At 35.1% G+C, this 10,949-nt stretch overlaps 1 protein-coding gene across 1 annotated transcript; it reads left to right on the top strand.

Annotated features, from left to right (window-relative positions):
• The first annotated feature begins 203 nt into the window (after positions 1-203).
• On the top strand, positions 204-10,708 carry zpld1b (zona pellucida-like domain containing 1b). Its single transcript, XM_073818455.1, has 10 exons — positions 204-309; positions 1,857-2,077; positions 6,459-6,640; positions 6,791-6,863; positions 7,417-7,514; positions 7,625-7,705; positions 7,920-8,091; positions 8,178-8,283; positions 10,254-10,283; positions 10,545-10,708. Exons 1-10 carry the CDS (start codon positions 204-206, stop codon positions 10,706-10,708), a joined length of 1,233 nt encoding a protein of 410 aa, XP_073674556.1.
• Positions 10,709-10,949: the final 241 nt, after the last annotated feature.

The following is a 10,949-nucleotide window of genomic DNA, read 5'->3' as shown; positions in this document are numbered from 1 at the left end:
TTCACTCACCGGCAGCAGGCCGAAACGCATGGAGCACAGCTCACCTGGGGACTGAGGTGAGAGAGGGATGTCAACACTTTACACTATTATTGTGCTGTTTTGAGATTTAGGCAAAAATGTTACTGTTATGCCAGTCATTGTTTAAATTTAGATTTTTTTAAATAGAAAAAATGTCTTTTTTCCTTGCTTTTCCAGGTGTTGAAATGGAGTGGATATGTGTTCCTCTTGTGCTTTTCAGTGGGATTCATTTAGTTTTTACACAGTTCAATGGATTCAACTGTGATCCAAACTACCACAGCAGATTCCCTGGTAAGAAAAGCCAAATAAACACTACAGTTCAAAAGTCAGTAAGATTTGTGCTTGTTTGTGCTTTTGAAAGAAATGAATACTTTATTTAGCAAAGATGCATTAAATTGATCAAAAGTGACAGTAAAGACACTTGTGATTTTAAAACAGATTTCTATTTCAAATAAATGATGTTCTTTTACAAAGAAAAAATTGTATCATTTGAAAAATTAAAAATTAAAAGCATTGATTGTGGAGTAAATTACATTTTAAAATATATTCAAATGAAATAAAAACAGTTATTTCAAATTTCACAATATTAATGACTGTTATTATTAATTTAACTATTTTTGATCGATTGACAAAATTCAGAGCAAACAAAATTCATAAGCATCTTTCAAAAATATTGACCACAAGCATAAAAAAATAAATAACTTATTACTATTTATCATCACTATTTAAAAAAAGCATCAATAAATGCATATTTTTCTATGAAAGTAATTATTGTACTTTACTATATTGGGGAAAATATTATTACATATACTGTGGGCCAGAGGTTTGAGTCTAAAATCTGGAATTTTCAATTTCATTTAAACCTGGAGATAACAGGAAATTGTAGGATTTTGAGAAATGTGTAACAAAAATATTATTAAGAAATTGAGCAAGTAGTATTTTCAGCTCCAAAAGATCAAATGCTCTTGTTTGTGGAGTTATTAAAGCAAAAGGGGAACAAACCAAAGACTAAAACATTTACAAATTTAATATTTTAGTTCAACTTTGCACTTACATTGTCACACTGATAATATAATTTTAGGATTTTTAATATAATTTAAATTTAATTTTAAGACGGTAAGATTTCTAATGTTTTTTTAAAGACGTCTTGTTTGCTCACCAAGCCTGCATTTATTTGATCCAAAGTACAGCAAAATCTGTAAAATTGTGAAATACTTTTACAATTGAAAATAACTGTTTCTATTTAAATATATTTTAAAATGTAATTTATTCCTGTGATTTCAAAGCTGAATTTTTAGTATCATTACTCCAGTCACATGATCCTTCAGAAATCATTCTACTATTCTGATTAGCTGCTCAAAAAACATTTGTTATTATTTTTATGTTGAAAACAGAGAGTCTAAATTTTTTCAGGTTTCTTTGATGAATAAAAAGTTCTGAAATAGAAATCTTTTGTAACAGAATAAATGTCTTTATCATCAGTTTTGATCAATTTAAAGCATCCTTGCTAAATCAAAGTATTAATTTCTATAATTTCTTTCCGAGAAAAAAAAAATTATACCGACTGCAGGCTTTTGAATGGTATTTGTATAATGTTACAAAAGTGTTTCTTTTATTTCTATTCATTAAAGAATCCTGAAAAAATGTGTTGTCTAAACAAATGTTACTGTCCAAAAAAATGTGACTGGTAGTGTATACTAAATTGAAGCAATTCCTGTATTTGATTTTTGGACTTCACTGTTTTTTATTGTAAACCTATGTTTAACTGGAATGCTGTCTCCAATTGCAATACATACTTACAAGAGTTTCATTTACTTGTATTGTTTCTTTCCCTCAAGGTGAGAGGGATATCAGTATTTACTGTGGTGTTCAGACAATCACACTAAAGATTAACCTCTGTCCTGTGCTGTACTCTGGATACACTGATGTTGACCTGGCACTGAACAGTCGACACGGAGATGTCCAATGTCGCGGCTTCATAAACAACAACACATTTCCTACGGCTGTGCTCTTCAGTATCAGCCTGAGCACACTAGAGGCCTGTGGAAACACACTGGAGGTGAGGAATACATTCACTCACTTACTTCATTTTTTTTTTTTCACATTTTGTTTTGTTGCAGCATTATGTTAAACTGCTTTAAATTAGTTTGTCCCCACATCAATTTACACTCAACCATTTACACCATAATAATGACAAAGCAAAAACCAGATTTGAACATTTTACAGATTTATTAAAAATAAAACACTGAAATAAGTACATTGCATAAGTATTCATACCCTTAACTCAGTACATAGCTGAGGCACCTTTACAGTCTCAAGTCTTTTTGGGTATGATGTGGCATTTGCATTTGGCAATTATCTGCCATTCTTTGCCTCACCTTTTCACCTCTCAAGCTCTGTCAGCTTGGATGGGGGCTGGCAGACATTTTCTAGAGTCCTAGTTGTTCCAATCATCTTCCATTATGGATAATGGAGGCTACATGCTTCTGTGAACCTTCAATGCAGCAGATTTTTTTTTCTGAACTCTTCCCTAGATCACTGCCGTAACGCAAGTCTGTCACTGAGCTCTACAGGCAGTTATCTTGACCTCAGGACTTGGATTTGCTCTGATATGCATTTACAGCTGTTAGACCTTTCCTGAGAGGTGTGTGCCTTTCTAAATCAGACTCATTCAAATGAATTTGCCACAATTTAACTCCACTCAAAGTGTAGCAACATCTAGAAGCAATATGAATGCTCCTGAGCTAAATTTTGAGTGTCCCAGAAAAGGGTATGAATACTTATGCAACGGGATCTTTTCAGTTTTTTATTTCTAATAAATTTGCAAAGTTGTTACAAACCTGTTTTGTGCTTTGTCATTATGGTGTATGAGATGTAGATTGATGTGGGGGGAAAAAGCAATTTAAAGTTTAATATAATGCTGCAACAAAACAAAATGTGAAAAAAAATGAAGGAGTATGAATTCTTTTGCAAGGGACTGTATATACAAGTAGCATAGTATTATAGCTTTTGGACATGTATTATGGTGTATGAATATGGTAATCATTCATAATGATTCAGTACCATTGAACTTGCACCAGCTTCACTTTTTTCTCAAGCTATTCTTTTTGTGTTATAGGAATCCATATCTATAGATTGCTGAATATTTACTCACCCTCATGCCATCTAAGATATAGATGAGTTTGTTTCATCATCAGAACAGATTTTGAGAAATGTAGCATTAATTCACTTGCTCACCAATGGATCCTCTGCAGTGAATAGGTGCCGTCAGAATAAGAGGCCAAACAGCTGATAAAAACATCCCAATAATCCACAAGTAACCCACGTGACTCCAGTTCATCAGTTATCTTGTGAAGCAAAAATCTGTGCCTTTGTAATAAACAAGTCTATCATTAAGATATTTTTAACTTTAAACCATTGCTTCTGTCTAAAAAACAAATCCACAGTGTTGGGAAGGTTACTTTGGAAATGTAATAGGTTACAGATTACAAGTTACTTGATTTAAAATGTAATAAGTAGTGTAACTACTTTATAAAAGTAATGTAACTTATTACTTTTAATTACTTTTTGATTACTTTTCTAAATTTCGAATATTTTCAACTGTTATTCATTTTGAAACATTTAAACCAGGCAGAGTTATTCTTATACAGTAGCACTCAACATTGATTATTGTCAGACTTTCAAAATCCTTCATCACTTGAATTAAGTAAGGGATAATATACATCTTTATTTTACGGTAACAACTGGCTACATTATCGACAACATTATCCCACTTATTACACAACTGCTTCATAGATTATTTAGATGTTTAGGTCAAAATTATTAGACACGAAACACTGATCTGAGTTGAAATATTTGAACGCAAAGCTCCCATGAAGAAATCAGTTGCTAGCAAACGGTAAATTCAAATTAGACATTTTAGGTATACAGTGCAGTCTTACCAGTTTTCTTACACAACATTTCACCACATAAATAATTAAGGAAGTAGTACTAGTTTGTTAGTTATCTTATAATCCATTACAGTGTACAAAAAACAAAATGGCAGCAGCTGCGTTTGTATGAAACAAATAGAGTGAGTCCACGATACCAGGATGACAGAATTAAGAAATTGTCCACATAATATTGAATTAAGCTTTAATAATTTATTAGCTAACCAAACACAAAGCTTCCACCAAGAAAAATTATCAAGCATATAGCACTGACTTAAGTTGCCCTGAACGTCGTGACTGGCCAATCAGAATCAAGCATTCCGCAATACCGTGTAATAATTTAATTTAAAGCACAGCCACCACAAATTCAGACTTTTTTTTTTTTTTTTTTACTTTTTTGGGGGGCTCTTTTTATGCCTTTTATTGTGATAGGACAGTAGAGATGACAGGAAACACGTTATGACAGGAAACACGAGCAACAATGCCTTGGAAAAAACAATCTTAAACATTTTTTTATTTATAAACCCAAATATGAAATAAAACAGTTATCGAATAAGCATGTGTCCTATTCTGTGTCCTAAACTCCTGAAACATTGGTGTCTCATTTTAGAGCAGTCAATGCAATTTATAAAAGAAGTCAATTAAATCTGTAAGTGGGGGTGAGTGTGTGAAAAAATTCAGATGTAATCCCCTTTGTAATCTCTGGCATTTTTCAGAAGTAACTGTAATTTAATTACACGTTTTCCCAGTAACTGTAACTAATTACAATTACATTTATTTTGTAATTAAATTACGTAATTCCGTTACATGTAACTCCCCAACACTGCAAATCCATCGTTTGTAATAACACTTCAGCCTGTGACAAAGTTATCAGCTGTTTGGACTCTCATTCTAACGGCACCATTCACTGCAGAGGATCCACTGATGAGCAAGTCTTCCTAATCTGTTGTGATGAGCAAACCAACTCATCTACACCTTGGATGGCCTGAGAATGATTAAATCTTAAAGGGATTGCCTAGTATGAAGACTTGTATGGCTTAATATGACGTCTCTTACTGAAATATGTAGTAAAAACCCCATGAAAGATTTACATTATTTAAAAAATACACATCGTTTTATACATATTTTGGATTATGGGGTGCTATTATTTCGATGACATGAAATTATTGCACTTGGTAAACTACTGGCACTACCTGTTGCTATTTTTTAACCACAACTCTGAAAATAAAATACTGATACACTCTTAAAAATAAAGGTGCTTTAAAAGGTTCTTCATAGCGATGCCATAGAAGAATTTTTGGTTCCACAAAGAACCATTCAGTCAAAGGTTCTTTAAAAAAACATCTCTTTCTTACCCTTTTATAATCTGAAGAACCTTATAGCTACAAAGAACCTTTTGTTAAACAGAAAGGTTCTTCAGATGAAGGTTCTTTATGGAACCATTAAGACAAAAAAGGTTCTTCTATGGCATTGTGAAGCACTATATTTTTAAAGAGTGTATGGTGCCACAGCGTGTGGCTTTTGGTTGTAATTTTCAGTTGAAGCGCAACAAAAGAAGCAATGTAAGTCTTTATTGCTTTCCTAATGTTAAAAAGAGGAGAAAAGAATGGAAAGATGCCTGTGAACGAATAAAACTTCCTAAAGACCAGTGTCTTTGTTCTCTCCACTTCAGCCCTGTTGCCTTTGAGGCTTAAAGGAACACTCCACTTTTTTTTGGAAATAGGCTCATTGTCCAACTCCCCCCGAGTTAATAAGTTGAGTTTTACCTTTTTGAAATCCATTCAGCGGTTTTCTAATAGGATTCAATTATCTTTGCTAAGCTATGCTAAAAGTGATATCGCCAGAACAGGAGAACGGCTGAATGGATTTCAAAACGGTAAAACTCAACTTATTAACTCGGGGGGAGTTGGAGAATGAGCCTATTTCCAAAAAAAGTGCAGTGTTCCTTTAAGGTAACTCTTAACTCTTATAATAAACTGCAGAGACAAGAAACACTAGATGCCATCCTGGCTAGATGTAAACAAGTCAACGCTAGTCATGACGTCACAGCCACAGAAGGAGTTTCTCAGCGTGGATTTCACTCGATATGCAGGGCGTTTAGACTCCTTGTTGGGGGAAAATCGATGGTATGGCATTTGGTTTAAGCATATGCTTATATCCATTGCCACCTGTAAGCTCTTTTAGTGTCTGTGGTCATCATATCAGTATTTTATTTTCCGAGTTGTGTTGCAGTAAATATAGTAAGAGGTAGCACCAGTAGCTCACCAAGTGCAACCATTTGATGTCATCGAAATAATGGCAGCCTCCCGTTGCCCAAAATATTTATAAAACGATGTGGATTTTATATATTTCAATATATTTCAATAAGAGACATAATTTATGTTAAATAAAGCCACACAAGACTAAATACCTGGGGTTCTCTTTAAGTAAATGTCCATTTTTGGGTGATTGAAGTGATTTTAAAGATCAAATTTGATTATATGAGCTTAAAAACACTGTTTCTTTAATCAGGTTTCTACTTCACAAGGCGTTAATGCCTATGGGAACATCTCCATGGTACAGATTGGGAATATTTCGGGTTACATTGATACCCCAGACCCTCCGACTGTTATCAGCTACCTGCCAGGTCTGGTGTATAAATTCAGCTGTAGTTATCCTCTGGAGTACCTGCTCAACAACAGCCAGCTGGCTGCGTGAGTCTGTTTTCTGACGTAACAACCTACTTCTGTGACTATTTTAGTCAAAGAACTGTGCTGCATTTATCAGAATAATCAATGCTTTGCTTATGTTGTGCTGTGAAAACAGCCATAATATCTTGTTTAAATCTCAACCTCCTTTACCAGCTCATCTGCTGCAATATCAGTCAAAGACAACAATGGCACTTTCGTGAGCACGCTCAGTTTGGTACTTTACAATGTGAGTGATCTCTGTAGTTCATCAAATTAAATGCATTTTGAAGTATAGATGCGTAGCAATACAAAATGTTGCATACATTTTCTGTATCACTTTTTATTACATGTTGTTGTTGTCATTATAAATGCTTAAAAAGATTCACAATATGTGACCACAGAACCAGTCTTAGGTAGCACAGGTATATTTGTAGCAATAGCCAAAAACACATTGTATGGGTCAAAATGATAAATTTTTCTTTTATGCCAAAAATCATTAGGATCATCATGAAGATATTTAGTAGATTTCCTACCGTAAATATATCACAATGTAATTTTTGATCAGTAAAATGCATTGCTAAGAACTTCACGTGGACAACTTTAAAGACGGTTTTCTCAATATTTAGTTTTTTTTGCACCCTCAGATTACAGATTTCATCATACATCAATGGAAAGCTTATTTATTCGGCTTTAAAAAAAACTGACCCTTATGACTGGTTTTGTGGTCTAGGATCACATATATAAAATTTCTTAAAATTAAAATACAAATTGATTTAATATTAAATATTTACATTTTACAGGACTCAACCTTTAGTCAGCTGATCTCTATACCAATGTCTGGCCTGTCTTTGAAGACTCGTGTGTTTGCTGCAGTTAAGGCAACAAATCTTGACAGGAGGTATATCGTAGAGAGAAAATACTCTGATTTTGAGCCCCTATTAACTACCTTTTTTGAGACAAGAGATTCGATTCCAATTAATAGCAGGAATGACTGTGTTTTCCCCACAGGTGGAACGTTCTGATGGATCATTGTTACGCCACCCCCTCTGGGAACCCTAATGATGGGATACGCTATGACCTTTTCTTTGGGTAATTTAGTATTTTCTGAAATTATGTGCGCATTAACTCGAGTCCTCATTACCTGCTCAACTACACAATGCACAAAGGCCTTTTAGAGGAAATCATTTGTGTGCACGCATATGTGTGTGTGACTGTGTTTGGGTATGACTGAAGACAATCAATTTATCTGTAGATTTCAGCAGATCTTTTTGAAGATGTTTTGTTTTTGTGTGGGTTTAAATAGGTGCTACAAGGATCCCCAGACAACTGTGTTTGAGAACGGAAAAAGTCAGATGGGCCGCTTTGCGTTTGAAGTTTTCCGTTTTGTGAAACATAAGAACCAGAAGATGTCCACTGTGTTTCTGCATTGTATTACAAAGCTGTGTCGAGTCGATGACTGCGCAATATTAATCCCGGTAAACAGTCAATATTTTATGGTTAATAATGTGTTTTACGTGTATAGCAGAACGAGAGCGCCTGACTGTAATATCTCTCATGGCAGATCTGTGGAAAACGCAGAAGGAGAGACACTGTGGATGAACATGTCGTATCAGGTTCATCCTCAGGGGACGCCGTCATAACTGCAGGGCCCATAATCACTAGGAGTGGTGAGAACCGTCCTCAGCTTTAAAGTCTGTTTAATCCACTGAAAAAAATGACCAATTTTCTTTCAGAGGTTTTTGCACACGGTTAGTTAACAATAACTAACGAAGAACAACTGTATTTTCATAACATTAACAAAGATATACAAATACTGTAATACATGTATTGTTCATTGTGTATTCATGCTAGTTACTAGACTAGAACCATTGGAACCTTTTTGTAAAGGTTTAAAAATATTTTTAATGTAAATTTTTTACAATTTAATGCAAAAAAAGTATACATTTCTGTGATATATTTTAAACAGCCATATGATGCATTTTTTAATTTCTGTAAAACATCTCTTTCTAATTCATAATATATACGTTTTTATATATGATTTGAGAAACAAGAGATGCAAACAATCTCACAAGCCTCAATATTTTACATGCTTGTTATAATATGAAATTTGCATTTATTTTTCTAAGATATTTTATCTTTTGTACATATGTTTGAATTGTGTAAAAAGGTCAAATTTGCTTAAAGGTTGTATCAGCGATTTCTAGCCTAAAACAAAGTGTCAATTTCAGCTGACCTTTCTTCATGATCCGCTCACTGCCTGCCCCATAAATTGTCTGTGAAAAAAACGCGTCTCTCTGGTCAGCCTAGGGTCTGAGATATGCCAAAAAAACAATCGGCACTACCAACCTTTCCACAGATAAACAAACAGTGTTCCAACCAATCAGCGTCAGGGGTTTGGTGTTGTGGACTTTCGCTCCGCCTCCCTCACATCCCTGCACCAGTAGGAAAGTCCACAACACCAAACCCCTGACGCTGATTGGTTGGAACACAGTTTGTTTATCTGTGCAATAGTTGATAGCGCAGATTGTTTTTTTGGCATATCTCGGACCCTAGGCTGACCAGAGAGACGCGTTTTTTTCACAGACAATTTATGGGGCAGGCAGCGAGCGGATCGTGAAGAAAGCTCAGCTGAAATTGACACTTTATGTTTTAGGCTAGAAATCGCTGATACAACCTTTAACCTTTAAAATTTAAAGAGAACCCCAGGTATTAAGACTTGTATGGCTTAACATATCATAAATAATGTTTCTTACTAAAACATGTAGTAGAAAACCCATGAAAGATTTACATTATTTAAAAAATCCACATCGTTTCATACATACTTTGGACTATGGGGTGCCATTATTTAAATTACGTGATATGGTTGGACTCAGTGAGCTACTGGCGCGTCCTGTTGCTATTTTTACCACAACACAACTCTGAAAATAAAATACTGATACGACGGCCACAGCTATGATATCGTAGAAGTGTAGGCTTACTCCAAATGTTGTATCATCGATTTCCCCACAAGGAGTCTAAATGCTGCAGCGTCATGACAAGTGCCAGCATGTTTACATTTTGCCAGGATGGCATCTAGTGTTTCTTGTCTCTGCCATTTGTCAGCTCTTTTAGTAGCTGTGGTCTAAAGACTAAAAGTCTCAAAGATCTTTAGGAATTTTTATTCGTCCACAGGCATCTTCCCATTCTTTCCTTCTTTCTTTATGATTGAAAAATCACTGAAGACTTACATTGCTTCTCTTGTTGCCCCTCCAACTGAAAATTACAATCAAAAGCCACACAATGTGTCATCGTGTCAGTATTTTATTTTCAGAGTTGTGTTGCGGTAAAAATAGCAATAGGTAGCGCCAGTAGTTCACTGAGTGCAATGATTTGACGTCATCGAAATAATGACGCCCACATAGTCCAAAATACATATTAAACGATGTGGATTTTTGGAATAACGTAATCTTTTATGAGTTTTCTACTACATATTTCAGTAAAAGGCATCATTTATGTTAAAGTAAGCCATACAAGTCTTAATAACTGGGGTTCCCTTTAATGCATGAGATGTAGTTAAATGAAGAGAGTACTGAAATCATAAAACCATTTATGCTGCATTTACCAGAAAAAAAAGTACAATCTTTCTTGTTATTTGCAGATGAATCGCCAAACAACAACTCACAAATTGGTAAGACTACTTAGCCTACTAAATATATTTCATTAGTAGACCCCCTCAAAAGCCACCCCACCCTATAATTTCTGTGAGCCATCAGCTCTATTTTCACAGTGAAACAATGAACACCGGTGTCAAGTTCTTCAAATGACTGTGGTACCCATTTACAGAACTATCTTGTCTGATATTGAGCCCTATTCCACTCAACCCCATTCACCCCCACAAACCTTGTCTTACCCCATTCACCCCCACGTACCCCTCTCTGTGCCCCTGCAGTGAACGGATCCTCCCAGCATCTGAATGCTGTAACCAGTGCCTTGATATCGGGTGTGGTTGTGCTGGGTGTGACGAGCCTGGGCCTCTTCATCCTCTCCCTCAGGCTGTTTAGGAAGCCCAGCCCTTCTAGTCTGACAGGGGTCTGGAACCCTAGCTTCAGATGACCATGACGTCCAAATCCAGAATTTCTCTGAAATACGTCAGATGATATTTGGTCGATTTGCTCTCGCATGTTGCAAAACTGCCATTTGGCAGCTTTGTCAAACTTGTTTTCCCATTTGAATTTATATGAATTTAATCAGGAGTGGGTAATCACGATATGAGTCATTTTAATTCACGGTAACGATATATATCAAAATACAGTTATTTTTGCTTTATATAAGGGCTTTATGATATCAAAATTAC

Source organism: Garra rufa, chromosome 14, assembly GCF_049309525.1.
Source record: "Garra rufa chromosome 14, GarRuf1.0, whole genome shotgun sequence".
NCBI lineage: Eukaryota > Metazoa > Chordata > Actinopteri > Cypriniformes > Cyprinidae > Garra > Garra rufa.
Note: the sequence above shows the minus strand (reverse complement) of the source record. Positions and strands in the feature narration are given on the sequence as shown.

Excerpts from the sequence above, each read along its gene's own strand:
- zpld1b (XM_073818455.1), top strand. The coding sequence starts at position 204 with ATGGAGTGGATATGTGTTCCTCTTGTGCTTTTCAGTGGGATTCATTTA. Across the intron at positions 2,078-6,458 it reads CCTGTGGAAACACACTGGAG|GTTTCTACTTCACAAGGCGT; the intron begins GTGAGGAATACA and ends TTCTTTAATCAG. Across the intron at positions 8,284-10,253 it reads GCCCATAATCACTAGGAGTG|ATGAATCGCCAAACAACAAC; the intron begins GTGAGAACCGTC and ends TGTTATTTGCAG.